General features: G+C 41.7%; 1 protein-coding gene across 2 annotated transcripts; it reads left to right on the forward strand.

The window, feature by feature from the left end:
• The first annotated feature begins 1,097 nt into the window (after positions 1-1,097).
• FEM1B (fem-1 homolog B) lies at positions 1,098-12,806 on the forward strand. Of its 2 annotated transcripts, XM_027123433.1 has the most exons (3): positions 1,098-1,992; positions 9,828-10,708; positions 10,931-12,806. In XM_027123433.1, exons 1-3 carry the CDS (start codon positions 1,745-1,747, stop codon positions 11,461-11,463), a joined length of 1,662 nt encoding a protein of 553 aa, XP_026979234.1. In that variant the 5' UTR covers positions 1,098-1,744; the 3' UTR covers positions 11,464-12,806. The 2 variants fall into 2 exon arrangements, with proteins under 2 accessions (XP_026979234.1, XP_026979233.1); XM_027123432.1 differs by having other exon boundaries at positions 1,103-1,992; positions 9,828-12,806.
• Positions 12,807-21,520: the final 8,714 nt, after the last annotated feature.

Here is a 21,520-nt window from a genome sequence, read left to right on the forward strand (position 1 = left end):
CCATGGGTAACTGGGCCCTAAGATGACCTGCACCCTGCTGATTTCCTCTCCTATCACTCTTCCTATGGCCCACTTTGCTGCAGCCACCCTGACCTTTGTTTCTGAACTCACCAAGACTGTTCCCTCCTCAGGGCTTTTGTACTAGCTATTCCCTCCGCCTAGAATACCACCTGTTCTCCTTACTTGTCATGGAGGTCTTGTCTGACCGCCCAAACTAAATTAGCTCCGCCTCCCACCCCCCATCACTCTATTTCATTTGCTTCATAGCAAATGGTAATGATACAAACTCAGCCAGTCTTGTCTATTATTTGTTTACTTGCTTATTGTCTGTTTTCCCCGCAACAACACAGTCCCTGAAGGGGCACTGTGTCTATCTGGTCTATCACTGAATCCCTAGGGCCAAGCAGAGCCTGGCACATAGTAGATCTCTAATATTCGTTGGATGAATGATCTTTTCAAACCCTAATAATCTGGTGAGGTCTGTGAGAAAACCGAAGGTCCCGTCAGATTCAGGATTAGAGTCCTGGTCTGTCCGAACACAGACTTCGTCTTCCTTCCCAGGGTACCTCGCCCCTTTCCACAGTTCCCCATCTCTCCCGACCTTTCTCACACACTTAATCCTCCTCTCCAGGGAGGGCAGGTCGGACTTCCAGTTCCTTCTCAGAGCCTCATGCAAACCCTCAAAGTCCTCCCACATTTCGGGGGCTCAGAGACGCCGCCCTGTTCTCAAAACGGACCCCGCCGGGTGCACGCACCCCCCTCCCCGGGCCCCCAAACAGGGGCTGAGAAGAGCCCCGCAATGTCTACGGTAAAACGGGGCGGGCCCCAAAACCCACCGGCAGTAACGGTTCAGCGCCTTCACTCTGTCCCACTCCCTGGCTAGGGACCCCCAGGGCCTAGTGGGGGCGAGTTGGAAGCTCCAGGCATCAAGGGCAATGAGGACATCCCGGGCCGAAGTGGGGATGGGCCGCCTTCGCGCAGCAGAACCTTTCTTCATCGGGCCTCGTTCGCCGGCCGGTCTGCTTTGGAAGAGACACCCCACTTAACCGTCCCCCGCTCGCACCCACCCCGTCTCAGCCCTGTCTGCAGAGGCCCGCCTTCCTCCCCGTCCAGAGCCCGGGGGTTGCTGTGGCCGCAGCGTTCCGCCTCTCTCTGGGGGCCTCCCCAGGCGTGGACCTCTGAAGCTACCGACGGACAGCGTCTGGCTCTTCTGGGCTCCAGTGGGCGAGGGCCTGCAGGTTTCCTCCAGCTGGGGAGGACGCAGAGAGGAGGCGGAGGCAGAAGCACTTTCAGGCCCTAGGCCCGGCGGGCTGGGTCGGGTGAAGCGCGTCCATCATTCGCCATCCAGGGCGCGCGCGGCCCTCTTGGGACCTCGCCGGCGACCCGTAGCTCGGGCGCGCGCCTGTCGCAGCCCGCAGGAAGGAGGGGGTCCAGCCTGAGGCCCGGCCACCATGGAGATCCCCTCGGCCCAGGGCTGGCGTCTGGGGCCTTGGGGACGGCCCTGACCGCCCTCCTCCCTGCCCGGCCTGGATCGCTGACCTGCCCCCCGCGGCATTCGGCCACCTCTGCGTCTCCGCCCTCCCCTGGCCGCGCTGCTGCCTGGGCGCGGCGGCGGCGGCGGCGGCGGCGCCCTGTTGAATGGGCTGTGAGGGCCCAGGTTTGAAGCGCTGGCGAACGCGGCCTCCAGGGGCGCAAGGCAGCAGCAGCGGTGGCGACCAAACGGGTGTTGGAGTTGGCAGCGGCCATGGAGGGCCTGGCTGGCTATGTATACAAGGCGGCCAGCGAGGGCAAGGTGCTGACTCTGGCCGCCTTGCTTCTCAACCGGTCTGAAAGCGACATCCGCTATCTACTTGGCTATGTCAGCCAGCAGGGAGGGCAGCGCTCCACGCCCCTCATCATCGCAGCCCGCAATGGGCACGCCAAGGTGGTGCGCTTGCTGTTAGAACATTACCGGGTGCAGACTCAGCAGACTGGCACTGTCCGCTTCGACGGGTAGGTACATCCCAACTCCAGCCTCCTCTCTAAGGCGCGCGGACCCACCACTTTATGGGTCTTCCCCTCCCTCTCTCTCGCTTCATGGAGGTATCACTTCTCCCATTTTGTACCTCCTGACCTGCCTCATTAATGCCCACTTCATCTTCTAGGGCGAATACTCCATCCCATGTTTTGCTGCTCATCCTCATTGGCCCCTACCCCTTATTCCCTCTATAGGTAAATAGCCACACCCTCTGTCTTGATACCTAATAGGTATTCTGTATTCTTTACTAGATAGTTTGTGAAGAAGCAGTATGGAGGAGGTAGCAGCCTTTTCAGGTTTTCACTGTATCAGTACTGGGGTTGTAACCGAGATCAGAAATTAACGAGGTCAGCAATTAACGTTGAAGACCTTTGTTTGATGAGTTATTTGGCCACCCAATGTTTACCCCTTCACGTGAGTGTCCGATAAAGCCCCTTAGTGGGTTGTGGGACCTTAATGTCAAAATAAGCCCCTAGAACCAGCAGCAGTTGCAGCCTCTTGAGGGGTGCAGCCAGACTTCCCAAGACATGATTCTGACTCTTACACATTGCTGGGGGTAGATGTGTTGGCTGTGAAAATGGCACCGGACCTGGTGTAGGATGAGGTGATGCCATTGTTAAATTACATGTTATTCTGTGATGTTGTGGGGAAGCTTGATGATATACTGTTATTCCAGGTGGGGAGTTCAAAAATTCATATTGTCAGAGTTAAAACTTGCCCTTTAGGTTTAATTGTACATATTTTTGGGTATGATAGAGTTGAATGCAGAATTGTCAGGTTTGACGTTATCTTTTCTGTGCTGGATGGTTATAACCTGTTTTACAGATTACAACTGCATGAAGATGCATTAATTGTTTTTGTTGACTTGTGCCAGTACATAAGCTATTCTAGCATTTTCTTCTTTTGAGATAGATGTGGTCCTAGCATAAAGATACGTATCTTTAGTTTTGGTGATTGAAAACTGCTTGGTTAAAACCTGATGGAAAAAACAATTCCTCTTGAAGATGACTAGGGCATTGTTGAATTTTGGTTGATTCTTTTTGTAGGTTGAAATAATAAGAGCTTTTTCTTCTGTTTTAGATGACAGGAAAATATTTCAGGGTATTATATTTTACTGAAATGATAGCCCACGGGTGGTGGTTAACCTCTGGTACCACCTCTCTAGACGTTAAGGAGATGGTCTTTTTCATATTAATCAAAGATGGCAACCTGATTCTTGTTCGTTTTCTTTTACTAGCTTCTGTGTGCTTTCTGTAACTCCCTGCATTCCCACAGCCTTTTCTCTACGCAGAGGAGTGAAGTAGGATGACCCCTGAACTTCTAGCACCATTCCAGTTGTATAGGCACAAGCATCCATTGAGATAGGAATCTCTGCAGTAACAGCTGCTGGTTACACTGCTGCTAAGGAGCTTGCTGAGGCCTGTTTTGATTAGGAGAGAATAGTGGCGAGAAAATATAGTTTTCTAAAGCATTTGGAAAGGCTTTGCTTATCTTTCTTAACCATCAAAGAGAAAGGTGTTTTGAGGTGGCAATTAAGAGAACCTGAAATGGCTAGGAATGTAGCATTGAGCCTGTGTAGTGGCTTACCTTGCCCAGTATTTTGCACTGGCCAGTGAAATTAAAGGGTTCAATAAGCAAACATATTTTGAACACCTACTGTGTGCCAGGCTCTGTAGTAGGGATTGGGTGTGCAGAGATGAATGACATACTGTTCCCACTGCAGAGGAAGACAGTCTGTTGCCCTGGGCGGGGGCTGGAGGTGGGGCGTGGTGTGTGGCAGAGGTAAGAAATTGATGAAAATGAGTAAGTGTAGATGCCATGCCATTTAGGGTTATAGAAATCTTTTGGACTACTGAGGGAACACAGGGAGAGGAAGTGCTCAGCTTTGCCTGGGAGAATCAGGGAAGACTTCATAGCCGAGGTGATATTTGAGCTCAGTCTTAAAGGATAGTAGAGAGTGAAGAAGAGGGACGGCGGCATGGTGCTCTTGCAATGACAAATGTTTCAGTGCAGTTTCAGTAAGGGGTTCAAGCCTGGGAAATTAAGAGAGATTGTGGGAGACTAGAGTGAGGTGGAGGCCAGATTTTGATGATCCTTGTGTAAAATTTCAAGAGTCAGATTGGTGAGACTGGAATTGCAAAGATTTCAATCATTTGAGATTTTGTGTGAGGCTTCTTCAATCTGTCTTTTTTTGTTTATGGATTATTACAGTTATGGATTTATTAGCTACTCTGTCAAAGTAGTTTTGTTTTTTAACTTATTAAATGCCTATGATGGGCCTAGCCCGGTGCCACACAGATAATGTGGAAGATGTAGAAGAAAATGTAAAGTTTCTACTTTCGAGGAGCTTACAGATTAACAAAAGAGAAGAACTGAAATTCATGGCCACCTTTCTGCCCACTCACACCACTCTGTGAGATTATTTTGCAGTTTGTTCCAGTCATTTAGGCATTTCAGAAATAGATGAAGAGGGTGTTACTTGCAAATGTCATGATTTCACTTTACATTCATTCCAGACAGTGTGAAAATGTTAGTCTGAGTGAGGTGTTAATAATATGAAGCTCACTCACCCCTCAGGGACTGGCTTTTGAGAGGTACTTAGCCAACCCCCCTTCTTTAGATTCCACTGGTACTTGAGACCCATGGCCAGATAGGGACAAACAGGTTCTTTGTGGGCTGAAGTAGATTAGTGTTTCCTAATTTTCAGTAATTTATGTACCATCTTCACAATTTTTTGCCAAATCGTTCACCACCTATCCTGTTATTTGCCTAATATTAAAAAAAAGTCTCACTTCTTAGCTTCATCCTAAGCAACAGTATCTGTGTAATTATGGGGTTTGATATGGTACTCTGCATGTGTGTGTGTGTGTGTGTGTGTGAGAGAGAGAGAGAGAGAGAGAGAGAGAGAGAGAGAGAGAGAGAGGGGGAGAGAGAAAGAGAGAAAGAGAGAGAGGGATAGAGAGACACATAGACATTAAAATAACTTATTTAAATAAGCCTATACTCTGCCTAAAAACATCTAGAATACCTTAGAAAACTAAAGTATATTCATAATAGAGCCTCAAAAGAGGGACGGTGCCACCCACCTAGATTAAGCCCGATGCTGATATTTGAGTCCTTGTACATATTTTTAGGAGTAACATTTGAGATTATTTTATTTATGGCTTACTGTGTAACGACCAAAATTGACATAGACGAGTGGATAAGAAGAAAAATTGGGACTTCCCTGGTGGCACAGTGGTTAAGAACCCGCCTGCCAATGCAGGGGGACACAGGTTTGATCCCTGGTCTGGGAAGAACTCACATGCCACGCAGCAATTAAGACCGGGCGCCACAGCTACTGAGCCTGCGCTCTAGAGCCCTTGAGCCACAACTACTGAAGCCCGCGCACCTAGAGCTCCACAACGAGAAGCCACCGCAATGAGAAGCCCACACACCGCAACAAGAATAGCCCCTGCTCACCACAACTAGAGAAAGCCTGCGCGCAGTAGTGAAGACCCAATGCAGCCAAAAATAATAATAAATAAATAAATTTAAAAAAAAAGAACGGGAATTTTTATTTCATTTTTAAAAAAAATGAACGGGAATGAAAGAAGAACCTTTAGTTGGAGTATGGGAAGCTGTTAAGAATGTTATAGAAATGGAACATAACAAAGGGGAGGTGTCATGTGACCTTGGAGTTCTGTGCTGGTTTGAGTTCTGAGGGCCTGACTGCTGTGTGCCAGAGTTTGTGGGGAACTCTTGTCCTAGAAGAAGTTTGCTGACATGGATGGGAAGGAGAACAGGACCTCTGGGAATTCTGAGGCTTTTTGTTGAGTACTCTTTTAAAGTCAGTTCTAGTACTAATACTTCTAATAAATGTCCAGGTAGAGGAAAGGTGTAAGGGGCACATCGTCATTTGGCTTCATTTAGAAAGTCATTTCCAGTGTATATTTCAAGGAACTACATAAGATCTGATAAATGATTTTAAGGACTTTGTTTAAAATAAAGTGCTGTCAGTTACATTTAATGAATTTTTATTTCTATTTCAAATGCTTGAACTAGACATTTTTATTTCAGATCGAACCAGGAAATACATGAGTTTAGTTTTGTGATCAGAAATGTTATCTTTTATTGTGAAATGTTTCCATCATCTGATGCATACATTTTGTTTAAAAGGTGAATATCAGATTAAAGTTTGATTTTTTTTTTTGGCTGCGTTGAGTCTTTGTTGCTGTGCACGGGCTTTCTCTAGTTGCGGTGAGCCCAGGCTACTCTTCGTTGCAGCGCGTGTGCTTCTCATTGCGGTGGCTTCTTGTTGCAGAGCGTGGGCTCTAGGTGCACAGGCTTCAGTAGTTGCAGTACATGGGCTCCGTAGTTGTAGCTTGCAGGCTCTAGAGCGCAGGCTCAGTATTTGTGGTGCACGGGCTTAGTTGCTCTGCAGCATGTGGGACCTTCCCTGGACCAGGGATCGGACCGGTGCCCCCTGCATTGGCGGGTGGATTCTTATCCACTGAGCCACCAGGGAAGTCCCAAGTTTCTTCATTTTTAAGATGAAATACATAATAGCTAGTTTGCATTGCAATTTTAGACTCAATCTAGAAAGATCGTTTTATAGTGCTTCTCCCATAGGCATTAAGTAAATATTGCATTAATTTGATTATATTTTTATTTATTTTCTGTTCATTTTGTTATAAATGTGTTTGGCATTTTGTTTTGAGGCAGTATATGGCTATAATTTTAGCTGTATTTTATGGACAAAAAATGTCATAGATGTTAGGATTATAATTCCCTTTAATCTGTTTAATGTTTTTATTTAGATGTAGAAATTTAAAAATCACTAAGGCTAATGTTTCTGAAGGATTAGTCATTCTGTAACATTCTACAGTGAATATTTTGTCATAAACTATTTAAAAAATTTTACTTGTCTCAATAAAAATAGATAATTGAAACTTTTTTTAGGCTCCTGTCACATCACCATAGGGAAAATGGAAATTATTAGATTACACCAGGAAAAGTATTAAATGATTATAAAAACCAAGTGAAGTATATACTTGTAATTTAATTTTTACTCATGTCATTAGTTCTGGGAAATTTGAGGCCAGAAAAAAATTTTTTTAATTACTTTTGTCTCTTTTTTTTCCATCTTTAAAATGGGGGTCCTATTTATCTTATATGGTTATTGCAAGAGTTAAAGATAATGTATGTGAATGCCTATTTTAATGTAACATTTCTTGAGTTTTTACTTAGATTATGTTCATGTTCTTGGCAAATAATATTCTTAAGGCGTGCAAGGAAACTTTGTAACTATGTAAATATAACTATATGTTAACTATGTATTGATTTTTTGGATAGATTATATTAAGAAGTTTTTTAAAAAAAAGCTTTTAAAATTGAAACATGTTTGAACAATGACATGTATTGTTTCCTTACATTTGATGCATTATATAGTTTCCAAAGTACTTTTGTATTTTTAATCTCATGTAAGCCTTTTAGTTATATGTCTTTAAAATGGGCGTAATAATAGTATTTACCTTATAGGATTATTGGGAGAAGGTTATTATGAGAATTAAATAAGATATACTATATATTAAGCACTTAATACAGTGCTTGGCACATGGAAATTATTTATTAGCTATTTGTGTTTATTTAAACTTTTTCTTTAAATTGATTTAGAAGTTAAATTATAGTAGTAATGTAGTGCCTCTTTTTTTTTTTCTTTTTTTTGTGGTATGCGGGCCTCTCAGTGTTGTGGCCTCTCCCGTTGTGGAGCACAGGCTCTGGACACGCAGGCTCAGCGGCCATGGCTCACGGGCCCAGCCGCTCCGCGGCATGTGGGATCTTCCCGGACCGGGGCTCGAACCCGTGTCCCCTGCATCGGCAGGCAGACTCTCAACCACTGCGCTACCAGGGAAGCCATGCATTTTTTTTTTAATTAATTAATTTATTTTTGGCTGTGTTGCGTCTTTGTTGCTGCGTGTGGGCTTTCTTTAGTTGCGGCGAGCAGGGGCTACTCTTGGTTGCGGAACGCGGGCTTCTTATTGCGGTGGCTTCTCTTATTGCGGAGCACAGGCTCTAGGCACACAGGCTTCAGTAGTTGTGGCGTGTGGGCTCAGCAGTTGTGGCTTGCAGGCTCTAGAGCGCAGGCTCAGTAGTTGTGGTGCACGGGCTTAGGTGCTCCGCGGCATGTGGGATCTTCCCGGACCAGGGCTCGAACCCGTGTCCCCTGCACTGGTGGGAGGGTTCTTAACTGCTGTGCCACCAGGGAAGTCCCCCTTTGCATTTCTATATAAATTTTAGAATTGGCTTGTCAATATCTACACATATGTGGATGCATGCACACATTTGTGCATGTGCACACACACACATCCCTGCTGGGATTTTGTTTCGGATTGCATTGAATCTGTAGATTATTTTGGGGGAGAACTGACATCTTAACATTATTCAATCTCCTAAACAATAAACATGGAATATTTCTCCATTTCTTTAGGTCTTTATCTCAGGAATGTTTTGTAATTTTCAATGTAGAAGTCTTGTACATTTTTCATGAGATTTAGTATCAGATATTGGTATTTTCTGATGCTGTTGAAAATTTTATTTTTTTGACAGTGAAAGAAAACTTTTTTGAACTTTGTGTTTATAATCATGACAATAAAAATGTAATAAGTGAATTTTCATTAAACTGAATTGTTTGCAAAAGGTACAGTTGGCAACCACTAAAACATTTCAACTGATGTAATGTCTTATTTTCTTGATTCATTCTTTAGTTTAAAAAATCAATTAACGATTAAATGACATTAAAAAGATGAAATTTTAAAAAGAAACTTCAGAAGTCTCAAATTTATTTTGAGGTATGTCTTTCATACAGTAAAATGTACAAATCTTTCATGTACAGTTTGATGAGTTTTTTCCCCTAAATGTCCACCCATGTAGCCACTACCCAGATCAAAATATAGTACATTTCTAGTAGCTTTAAGCCTCATCCGAGTGAATCCTACACCGTCCCCCATAGGTCACCCCATAGGTCACTGTTACCGGGAATGCTTTTGCTTATAAACATTTTGCATCATTATTTGAAACTGAAGAAGTAATTGCTTGCATGTTTATAAAGTGCGTCTTTTATTTTCAGCAGAAGTGATAGATGGTATTGATAATTGCGGTTAAACTATGGTATTTATATTAATCCAGGTGGATTGTACTCTTTTTCACTTCAAGGGAGATAGAATTTGACCTGTGTTATAAGGTTGTACCATGCATGTTGGGGCAGTAATTGTTTCTTTCTCACTGCTGTAGTAGAGTATAATACTTACTAGCTTAGATAATCTTAGGGAAAAATTATCTGCTTAAATACTTTTCTTCCTAAAGCAGTTTCTAACACAATGTTAATGCAGAGATTGGGGTGGCTTTCTCACTGATGTACTCAATGAAACTGTGGTACCTAGGGGGTGCTGGGAGGAACACGCTGTGCTCCTAAGAGCCAGTGAATCAGCTTGGTGGTCAAGAAGTTACAAAACTCCATACATTTCCTCTTTGTCTTCTGAAATTTATTTACTTTTGCTAGTAGCAAGTCAGTGATTCGTTTTTTCTTCTTTTTTTAGTTTTTATACTTTGGTAATAACAACAGTCGCTAACATTTATTGAGCTCATACTAGGTACAAGTACCATGCAAAGTGCTTTACTTAAATTACCTGATTTTATTTTCAGCCAAACTAATGTTTTACTAACGCTCTGTAGATTGAGGTTTCGGGTCAGTGTAAATGAATACATCCTTTAAATTTACGTTAGGGCAGGTAACCTCCATTTTCTAACTGTTCGTTCTTTTCATGAATAGGTATGTCATTGATGGTGCCACCGCTCTTTGGTGTGCAGCAGGGGCAGGACATTTTGAAGTTGTTAAGCTTCTAGTCAGTCATGGAGCCAACGTGAACCATACCACAGTAACTAACTCAACCCCGCTACGGGCAGCATGCTTTGATGGCAGATTGGACATTGTGAAATACTTGGTTGAAAATAATGCCAACATCAGCATTGCCAACAAGTATGACAACACCTGCCTAATGATTGCAGCCTATAAAGGACACACTGATGTGGTCAGATACCTTTTAGAACAACGTGCTGATCCAAATGCTAAAGCACATTGTGGAGCCACAGCACTGCACTTTGCAGCTGAAGCTGGGCACATAGATATTGTGAAGGAGCTGATAAAATGGCGTGCTGCTATAGTAGTGAACGGCCATGGGATGACGCCATTAAAAGTAGCTGCTGAAAGCTGTAAAGCTGATGTTGTCGAACTGTTGCTCTCTCATGCTGACTGTGACCGAAGAAGTCGGATTGAAGCTTTGGAGCTCTTGGGTGCCTCCTTTGCAAATGACCGTGAGAACTATGACATCATGAAGACATACCACTATTTATATTTAGCAATGTTGGAGAGGTTTCAAGATGGTGACAACATTCTTGAGAAAGAGGTTCTCCCACCAATCCATGCCTATGGGAATAGAACTGAATGTAGAAATCCTCAGGAACTGGAATCCATTCGGCAAGACAGAGATGCTCTTCATATGGAAGGCCTCATAGTTCGCGAACGGATTTTAGGCGCCGACAACATTGATGTTTCCCATCCCATCATCTACAGGGGAGCCGTTTATGCAGATAACATGGAGTTCGAACAGTGTATCAAGTTGTGGCTTCATGCCCTGCACCTCAGACAGAAAGGTAACAGGAATACCCATAAGGATCTCCTTCGATTTGCCCAAGTTTTTTCACAGATGATACATTTGAATGAAACTGTGAAGGCCCCAGACATAGAATGTGTTTTGAGATGCAGTGTTTTGGAAATAGAACAAAGTATGAACAGAGTAAAAAATATTCCAGATGCTGACGTCCACAGTGCTATGGACAATTATGAATGTAATCTCTATACTTTTCTGTATTTAGTGTGCATTTCCACCAAAACGCAGTGCAGTGAAGAAGATCAGTGCAAAATTAACAAGCAGATCTACAACCTGATTCACCTTGATCCCAGAACTCGTGAAGGTTTCACCTTGCTGCATCTAGCTGTCAACTCGAATACCCCAGTTGATGATTTCCACACCAATGATGTCTGCAGCTTTCCAAACGCGCTTGTCACAAAGCTCCTGCTGGACTGTGGTGCTGAGGTGAATGCTGTGGACAATGAAGGGAACAGTGCCCTTCACATTATCGTTCAGTACAACAGGCCCATCAGTGATTTTTTGACCTTGCACTCTATCATCATTAGCCTAGTTGAAGCTGGCGCTCACACCGACATGACAAATAAACAGAATAAGACTCCGCTAGACAAAAGTACAACTGGGGTATCAGAAATACTACTTAAAACTCAAATGAAGATGAGTCTCAAGTGCCTGGCTGCCCGGGCAGTTCGGGCTAATGACATTAACTACCAAGACCAGATCCCCAGAACTCTTGAAGAGTTTGTTGGATTTCATTAAGTGACTGGATATGTAAAATCATTTAATGCGGTGCTAAAAAGTAAAGGACTTTAATCACAGACAATAGAATTATGTGTTCATAAAATGTGCTTTTCTTTCCACTACCCTTCCTCCCTGCTCATCCTTCCTTAGTTTTGTATTTGGTCTTCTTGCCTCACATGGTTACTGATTTCAAATACACTTTAAACAAAACCACATTGTTTAGGTGTAACTATAATCTAAGGTGTTTGGATATTGGTCACTTAACTATTTTTCTTTTTTTTAAGGAATGAATATAAAATATTTTGTTTATGTAACAAGGGCCCTTATGATTTGAAGTTGATAATGTTTTAAAAAAAACTGCCTAGAAAAGTATTTCTGTTAAGCCTGTGTCAGCATGTTATTCTCTGCAGCAGTTTTGAGGATCATGAAGAAAAACAACGAAAAGGAACATTAAAAGTAATGGAATATCTAGATGTTCTGCACATGCCAAACTGCTCTAGGTAGTTTTCACTCTTCCATTATTTATGTGAAGAGATCAACGCATTATAACGTCAGGAGGATTTTTAAAAATATAACTGCAGATTAATCTGAAAAATGTGCTAACAATAATAGTTACAAATTTATAAAGTTAAATCCATTGAAATTGTTGAATTATGCTGGGTGGTACATATACAGCAGTAAATCTTAAAGCAACTTTTCAGAGAATATTGATGGACTATTTGCCTTTGGGCTTGGACTCTAAAATGTGTGGAAGTCTCTGTTTTAATGTAATTAATCTAAATTGCAGCAGTCTGCATTTGACTCAGCTCACAGACGTGTAAAAATTATGAATGCTGTGTTCTCTCTTAGGAAACAAATTGTCACAATATAGTTATATGTTCTTCTTTTGTCCCCTTCTCCCTTTCCTCTTGTGCGGTATCTTTTAAAATTGGAAACTACTTTTCCAGAGGGCATTATTTGTGCCTCCCTAAGAAGGTTTTTATGACAGATGAAAAGGAACTGGGATATTTTTAATTTTTTCACTTTATTCAGTCTGTGACAAGTAGAAAAATCACTAGTGTGGTATAGGAAATTAAATGTTTTTGATAATAAAAATAATTCTCAATGCCATTTGGAAAGATATTTCTGCCTGAGGGCAGCAAATTTTGGAACCACAAAATGTCGCTTATTCCGACAGGCTGTACAGAGGTCTTTATGGGTTTTGTTTGTTTGTTTGTTTTGTTTTAATGGCAACATTGTAAACTGTCAAAAGAATATTCTGTGATTATCTTTTAAGCATCACAGAAATTCAAGTAAAGGGTACACACCTATTTCTTTCAATGTTAAAAATGATAAAGAAAATAAAATTAGCTATATCTGTATTTTTCTCTCTAGTGCCAAGTGAATGCCTTAGCTACTCATAGTGCATGGTACTGTAAGTGAAGACCTGCAGCTTTTTTTCTTTAATGAAAAGCATTATAATGATGCAGCAACATCAGATATAAACTAAAAAAAAACAACAACAAAAACCACTGGTAAGGTTTCAGTTAACATTTTATGTATGGATATTGCTTTGTGAAGTGTAAGAAAAAGGTTGCAGCCGGATCAGTATAAAACATAATGACTAAGCCAAACTCAGCACCTAGGACCTTAAATAAAATAGGTACCCCATGAAATGAAACACTCTGAAGGATAGGAGGGAATGGATGGGGGTACTTTAAAAACTTCTTCCCCCAAGAACGCAAGATAATTTTACTGTGCTGTAGCTATACTTCACGTGTCTTCTTGCTTCAGTTAGGAATGTTTTGATGGTAAATTCTGTCATAGTAATATATTTCTGTTTTCCTAACCTGAGATTTTTACAAGGAAGGTTTTTTAGGATGGTCTAAAGGGAGGTATTTGAATGAGCCCTAATTTGAAAATTACTGGCCTTGATCTTCCTGGTGTGAATCAGGGAACTACTATACCTTGCTCTTGGCAACTCTCATGAAAGAGAAAATGCTCATCCTCCAGGTGAGAGAATCACGCCTTTTTCACAGCTCAGATCAGACCCTGTATTTTTCAGACTTCAAGGCCTGTTTATTTGACAGTCTGAGGAATAGCTATGATACTTGGTATTTACTTGGTTCCATTTTTTTTTTTTTTTGCGGTACGCGGGCCTCTCACTGTCGTGGCCTCTCCCGTTGTGGAGCACAGGCTCCGGACGCGCAGGCTCAGCGGCCATGGCTCACGGGCCCAGCCGCTCCGCGGCATGTGGGATCCTCCCGGACCGGACCACGAACCCGTGTCCCCTGCACTGGCAGGCGAACTCTCAACCACTGCGCCACCAGGGAAGCCCTTGGTTCCATTATTAATGCATATGATTTTTAAACATCAAAACTTAAAATATCAGATAATGTTGCATGTTTTAAAAACCATTTCATCCCTTTGGCTACCCAGGACGAGAACTATTTTAGATATTACTTACTTATAAAACGAGGATAATGATTATCTGTACATATTCAGACATCAAAATTTAATAACACTCAGTGTTTTTGAGAAGGGAGGACTAAATGCTGGAGAGAGTAAAACTGCTGATTGAAATGCTGACAAAGCTGGAGAAAAAATCTGAAGACAGTGGAATGGACTATGAACTTTGCTAATGGTAACCGAGATTTTTTTTTTTTTTAAACTATGGTATAGCGGTACATTGTGCACTATATTGCTAAGGATCTAATTCTGTCTTGTGAAACGAATCCAAATATGTATTGTGAAACACCTGTATAAAACCATTCTTGAAACAAGTGATTACATGCCTGTTTCTTTTTTTTTTGGTAGAATTATTTTAAAATCTGTTTAGCCAAACCCTTCCCAAACTTAAGTTTTGTTTTGTTTTTTTTAAGAAAATAAATAAGAAAGGTGATAGTTCTGTATCTCAGCTCTCTGAGAACTCTGGGCTGTTGCCATTTTTTAGCCACTTTTGTCATTTTGTGTTTATTATTGGTAGAATTATGCTTTAGATTGTATGTCTTCCTTGATAACATTACAAATTCCATCAAAACTCCTTGGTCTTGCTCAGTAATTGTCATATAAATTTAGTTAACTAGAGGCCCAAGTGGATGAATGCCTGGGCAAACCATGTGAACCCTTGGGTGGGTTTTGCACTTAAGAGTTGGTAGAATTGAACTCTTGAGTTTAGGTAACTATTTAGGTCAAGGAATGGGCAGCAAATGCATCCTTCAGCTGATCAGACAGGAAATTTTGACATGAGAACTCTGACACAACATTGTTTTCAGTCTACCCCGGATTGCTCTCTAGTAGGCCACAGTCCAGCTACCTTCAGGTTCAAACAAACAAACCAAAAAGCAAACTTTGGTCTTGCTTGTTTCTGGGAAGGGTTTTACTGCGTTACCCTGATCATTGATTAATAACTGTAATCATGAGAAACTTAGGCACGATAGCACTGTTTGAAGTAAAATGTGATGTGGGGCAGCAGCTCCGTGAGTGTCAGCTCTGCATTTGGCAAGTGGTTTTGAAAATCAGAATCCCAAGGGAACAGTACCCTGTCACCAGTCTCCATCTCAGTTGAGGCAGCTACTTGAGGAATAAGGCCACTTTAGGTTATTCAAGCAGAAGCATTTCTTTCTGGGGGAATGGGGCAGGGTGAGGAATGAGTTGCTGGACCTTGGATTAGTTTGCTGGTTTTAGAAGCAGCCAGTGATGGAACTAGAGAGTAGATGGATAAAAGTATAAAGGACTTGCTTTTGTGGTAGGTTTTCTGTGCTTTTATGGTAAAATGTTTTAAATGTTCCTTTTCAGGCTAGCCAGATGTATCAGTGTACAGATGACTATTCCGTTTCCCTCACTGACTATACTATAACATTAAAATGGGTTAAAGAAAACAGACCTCTGCCTTTTGCTCTATGAAAAGTTATTAGTCCATAAGATTCTAAGCTGTGTGTTGACTCCGACTCTGAAAATGCACAGCCCTGCTCTGGATACCTTCTCTGGAAAGTAAAGAGCTCCTAATGTGTATGGTACATTGCCGAGCTCTCTCATACATTCCTGGCAGACTTGCCCAAATCTTCAGATGGGCTGGGTTGTACAGTACCTTCTCCAAATATGGGATCTGAAACAAATACTACATGGATAGTGGTGATATATTAATTTTCAAAACTGTGAAGTAAATGTGGTCTCTAGTCCTAGGTTTGTGGTGTGTTCATTTGTGTTAACATATAGGAAAGGGACACCGACTTGATGGTTATGGGGAGTGTACCTTGATGTGTGTGCAGGGGTGAGAAGTGCTAAATTGTTAACGGCTTTTCATTTAGGGGTGAGTCATGTGGTGAGTGGCCTAATCAGAAAAATGAAGGAGCAAAGATGTAAGCTTCATCCAAGCAATGCACAAGGTTTTGTAACTTTTTTTTAATCAGGTGTTGTAAAATTCGTGCATGGCCTTTTTTTGTTGTTGTTGCTTAGTAACTGGTAGAGGAGAAAAGATGAGGGAAAATAACCTCAGCTTTGCTAACCAATCAAGTATATAGCTGGGGAGTAAACTCTGACTGGCTTAACGTGTTGAAAGATCCTATCCTTTATAATAGTCACCCCATCCTGCAATCTTCCACGTAGAGGAATTACATTGTTGTATTCTAGTAATTCACTGTGATTTATAACAAACCAGTGATGTCATTCTATTGTGCACTTTTGTCAAACCATTTACATGACTTTAATAAACATAGTGAACTTGCTGACTGCACCAGAGGCCTGTTAGTGATTTATATATTGCATGACATTTTCTATTTGAGTTTGACATGTAGAATCATTTTTAATTTCGTGGTAACTGACAGTCCTAATAGCCCAGCTAATTTGAAACTAACAATATTGCTGTGTAATAGGAAAAAATGGTGTTTGTGTTCAGTAAATGTTTGAAAAAAAAAAAACTGCCTTGAAGTGTGTGTCTTTATTGTTCAGTGTTGAGATGATCTTTTGTTGAATTCATTTTTAAAAAGTTGTGAAAGTTACATACATGTGCATGGGGAAAAAAATTCAGAGAGTTAAGAAAAATTCAAATAGTAAAAAAAAAAGTTACTTTTTCATCTCTCTCTGCCTGCCATTTGGACTCTTCAGAGGGTACTCACTAGTTTTTTGAGTAGCTTCCCAGAATTTTATGTGTATATATGTGTATTTTCTCCTTTTTGTTTTTTTTAATGCAAATGGACTTTTAACTTTCCTATGCTATTCTGCATCTTGTTTTCATTTAATATATCTTGGACAGTTTTTCATTTTGGTATGTATGGATTTTTAAAAAAACAATTTTATAGCATTTAATTATATGGATGGACTTAAAATTTATTTAACCAGGCCTTAGTGTTGGATTTTTAGGTTTTCAGTTTACTGATATTCCAAATACTGCTTCAGTGAACATCTTTATATACTGTATTCAGAGAACAAATTCATTTCTAGCTCTGGAACTTCTGGTGTAGTGACTGAGTGTTTAAAATCTTGACAGAGGTGATCCAGTTGCCTTCCATCTCCCTACATCCTTATTGACATCAAATATTATCTAATCATTTAGTTTTTGCCAAGATGATGGAAATGGAAAATATTTCATGGTTCTGATTTGTGTTCCTTTATTATGAATGAGGTTGACATATATTTACTGACCTTTTTTCTTTCTTTTGTTTGCTTTTGGGTTGTGGTCTTTTTCTTGCTACGTGTTAGAAATTCCTTGCAAATTTAAGGAAATTTTCTGTCGTGTCACAGTTTGTAGTTTGTTTTTTGACTTTTAGTAGTTTTTATATCTATTGAATTTTGTATCTTGTCAAGTTGTCTCCATTCCAAGTTCATATATCTTTTTTACCCATGTTCTCTTCTAGTGCTTTTATGGCTTTTCCCTCCCACTTCTCTCTCCCCTCCCCCCCCCTTTGTTTTTCCTCTTTCTTCTCCACATTCTTTCCTTCTCGTCTTCTTTGGTTTAAATCTTTTATCTACCTGGAATTTATTTTGATTAAGGATCCAGCTAGCCAAGAACTCTCTTATTTTCCACTGATATGAATCATAAAGTAAATTCCCATAAAGTAATTGGATCTGTTTCTGGGTTCTCTCTTCTATTCTGTAGACCTGGCAGTGTGGTGGAACCCTGAGGAATACTGTCTGGGTTCTTTCCATCACTTACTAGCTCTGTGACCTCGATCCAAGTCGCAGTTTCTGTACATTGGGACAATAATATTACCTAAGTTGTGATGAGCAAGTGAGAGAATTAAAACGCTTAATGTAGTGCTTAAAACAGTGAAGTGCCTGCTAAATGTTAAGTATTAATAAAAGTGGGGCTGATGTTTCATTTGTCTTTTTTCTCTAACCAGAAAGTTTATTTTTAATAAAGGTCTTGCAAATATCTTCCTTTTTTTTTATCATTAGTTTGTTTGTTTATATTGTAGAGAGGAGCCTTTCTTCCACTGTATATACTTCTAAATGTTCATGTTTTGATATAGGCATTTTAATGGATTTCCCTTTTTTTTTTTTTTCGGTGCGCGGGCCTCTCACTGCTGTGGCCTCTCCCGTTGCGGAGCACAGGCTCCGGACGCGCAGGCTCAGCGGCCATGGCTCACAGGCCCAGCCGCTCCGCGGCATGTGGGATCTTCCCGGACCGGGGTACGAACCCGTGTCCCCTGCATGGGCAGGCGGATTCTCAACCACTGCGCCACCAGGGAAGCCCTCCCTTTTAAAAAAAAATTTTTTTTCATCTGCTTCATTTGGATGTCCCAGATACACTAATCATCGTTTACAGGTAATGATGATTTTGCCTTCTCATTTCCAGTATTCATACCTCATATTTCTTTCTTTTACCTAATTACAATAGTTAAGATTACCAGAAGGGTATTAAAGGGTGGTACTGGAGCACATCCTCCGCACATGTTTGCATTCAAATTTAGATTTAGTGAGTCCCTTTGTAGAGATCTGAAAAAATCATTTAGGGCAACTCTGTCACTTCATAGTTGAGGATACAGGCTCACAAAGAAGCGACTTGGCCATCCAAGGTTGCACAAGGACCAAGTGTCAGAGCCTGAGGTAGGCTCTGAGTTTACTGACCCGCTGAACAGTGCTCTTTCACTGTAAGACTCACACCAGTACCAGAGAAGCTCATCTTAGCATTTCTGCCAGATCTGTGCCTGGCAAAAATATCTGACTGGACTGCAGAAATCATCCAAATTGTAAATCATCTTTTTTTTTTCTGTATTTCAAGTAATGTCTGCTGTATTAAAGTAACAGATGTCCAGACAAAAGAAAATGCTGGCAGTAATATATTTCATCAGATACCTGATCTAGAAAATTTCAGTATGAGATGCAAATTTCAGGTAGCTCACAAAATCTTAGCTTTTTGGCAAGCTTAGACAAAATTATATATTCTAATTTGCCTGTGATTTGTAAATTTGGTTTGCTCAGTTCATCTGGAGAACAGAACTGGGGTTTGCTCTGGCCTCAACCAGTAGGAAGAAACAGTTGGAAATTCCTGTTTATCGAGCACCTACTGTGTGTCACTATATCAGGGATGTGAATACAAAAAATAAGAATCATGGTCCCTGTCCTTGATAAGCTTCTTGTCCAGCTAGATGCCTCTATTTGAAATCTGATTTTCTATTTTTTCCTCAAATTTTAATTTTGAAAGTTTAAGATGTTACTTTTGAACGCTGGCTTGGGCCATCTTCTGAAAACGTTTCAGAAAACTTTACCATCATCATTTTTAATATAGTACCAGGGAGACAGGAACAAAGAACATGCACAACTGATTAGAAAGGATGAGTCCTTAAGGAATGGTGCCCCCATCTGCTTAAAAAAAATATTTTTCTGCTCATACCCTACTTTGAGCCTTGTGAGTCTGCTAGGTACATTTTAGCCTATATCTTATTGAAGTTTCAGAGGCCAGGTGCCAGGCTTGTAACCCTCCCTTCAAGCTACACCAGCAAAGCTCCTACGTTCCGGTTTCAGTTTTTGTTTGGAACATGCTGTCCTACTTTAGTGTGATGTCAAAGCTAACGGAACAGACAGTGACACAGAAGCACTCTGCAGATTTAATGTGGGCAATTAAGCTTGACTGTCCTCTGATAGGGATCTAGTTGACATTAACAGTAATATAAGGATAATTTGGGGGGATTTTTTTTTTTAAAGGTAAGAAGTAGTGCAGAATAAAGGGCAATGTGACATTAGCTAAAGGTAAAAACAAAGGTCAGTGTGGTGAAGACAGGACCATTCACTACTAATGGCTGTATGAAGTCAATCACCCAAGGCATATCTTGTGGAGAAACTTGGCCACTTCATGTTTGGGGTGAGGTGTGGTTGCAGGGAGTCATATGCAAGAAAAGAAGCATGATTAAGCCAGCTTCTTCGATTACAGACTGCCTGGCATCTTAGGGCTTAAAGCCAAGAGTCTCGTGTCTTATTTTGGGAGAGTATGGATGCTAAAAGCTCTTGAATACTGATGGAGACAGCAACTTGTCTTTTATAGACCTCTAGGAAAGGTCTCAGAGAAGCTCTCCCACATTTCCTGGGAAAGAATTATTCTCCTCTCTCTCTGTTGTGTTTGTATTAGCCCCCTTCACCTGATACCCACTTGTTAAGAAGTACCACCTTTCTTAACAAAAGGAAGGCCCAGGAACTCCACTGTTGGCACTGGAAGGACACCCCTTGGGGGGTTTTTACCGATGACTGCTGCCACCAAGATAGGCTAAAGGGCATCTGGGAAAGGCCATGCTGTAAGAAACTGATGTTGAAGTCTAGAGAATAACAAAATCTTACGGCTCTAGATTTCTGGTTCTATAATTTTAATGTGCTTAAAATTACCTCACAGGAACTGGATCTGTGAGGTCTGGGGTAGAATGTCATCTGAGGTTCTGATTTAGGTGGCCCCAGGACCCCACTTTGAGATGCTCAGCTCTGGATAGATACTCCACTTTAAGAGGCACACCCTGCCCTCCGAGCTTACACGCCCACACCATCTGACACCAGAAAGAAGCCGCACTCTTACCTGAATTTCTCCTTTTCAACTCTTAGCTGGCCGGAACTGAGGGACAGCATAATTGATGTCCACTTCCCTGCAGAACACCGGATGATGGCGCAAGGGCCTGAGGCCTCTCTCAAAGCTACCCAAGGTCTGCCCCTCAGCTCTTGTATCTTCTCTGAGGGCCGGCGCCCCTTGCGCATGGGGTCTAACCATGTCACCATGTCAGAATCAACATGGGACCCCCCGGAACATCTTGCACATCTCAGTTCACAACTCCCTGTTGGAGGTCCTTTCCCTCTACTAGACAGTGAGCCTAGAATTTAAAAAATCCTGACAGTCCACGGAGCAGATTCTAAAACCGCCTTCTGCTGGTAGTTTGGTTTGCAGTCAGGCCCCGCCCCAGGCACGTTTTCCTCCTGCGTGCTCACCTGCCGTGGAATTGCTTTAGTATCACGAGGCCATCTGGAAATCAGCGCAGCTGTTTTGAAGTAGTGTCTAGGATGGGCCGACAAGGCTTCTAAAAGACTTTTTAAGTTGGTTATGCTTCATGTTAACACTCTTGAGTTCACTCCTTAGCTCCATCATAAATAATTACACTTAACTACCAGACAGAGAGCATTGCTAAGAACTCCCATCTATGAACCATAATATGAATTTTCATGTTGATTTGAGGTTCCGTTTTGGACAGCTTGCCACCAAATGCTAAAAATGCTTCAGAGGCTGCTGTTCATCCCCCCCCCCCCCCCCGCCGCCCGGACATTAGCAAATGTGCCCCCAACTCAAGAAATGGGTGATCTCCTGTAGCAAATTCCACTCTGGAGACTTGCCGCAATGAGAAAGTCTTCTAAACTGCAGGCGGGAGCCAAGTAAACCTGAACAGCATTACGATGACAACACAGTTCCCATTACTCAGCACAGAAGGTCACTTGTGCACGTAAACCCCTTTTTTGTTGTTCGCTTTCTAGCCTACATATTCACCTGCCTGTTGACCTCAACGCTCAGCACACTGGAGTCGCCAGGGGAACTCTGAAACAAATGATGCCCTGGCCCCTCTCCCAACCAATTAAGTCTGACTCTCGGGGGTGGGGCCTTGTATAGGTAGCGTTTAAAGCTTCCAGG

The sequence above is a fragment of the Aethalodelphis obliquidens genome, unplaced genomic scaffold (assembly GCF_003676395.1).
Source record: "Aethalodelphis obliquidens isolate GAN/ISIS:26980383/991018 unplaced genomic scaffold, ASM367639v1 scaffold26, whole genome shotgun sequence".
NCBI lineage: Eukaryota > Metazoa > Chordata > Mammalia > Artiodactyla > Delphinidae > Aethalodelphis > Aethalodelphis obliquidens.

Coding starts and splice junctions, on each gene's coding strand:
- FEM1B (XM_027123432.1), top strand. CDS start 1,745: ATGGAGGGCCTGGCTGGCTATGTATACAAGGCGGCCAGCGAGGGCAAG. Junction 1,993..9,827: donor GGCACTGTCCGCTTCGACGG/GTAGGTACATCC, acceptor TTTCATGAATAG/GTATGTCATTGATGGTGCCA.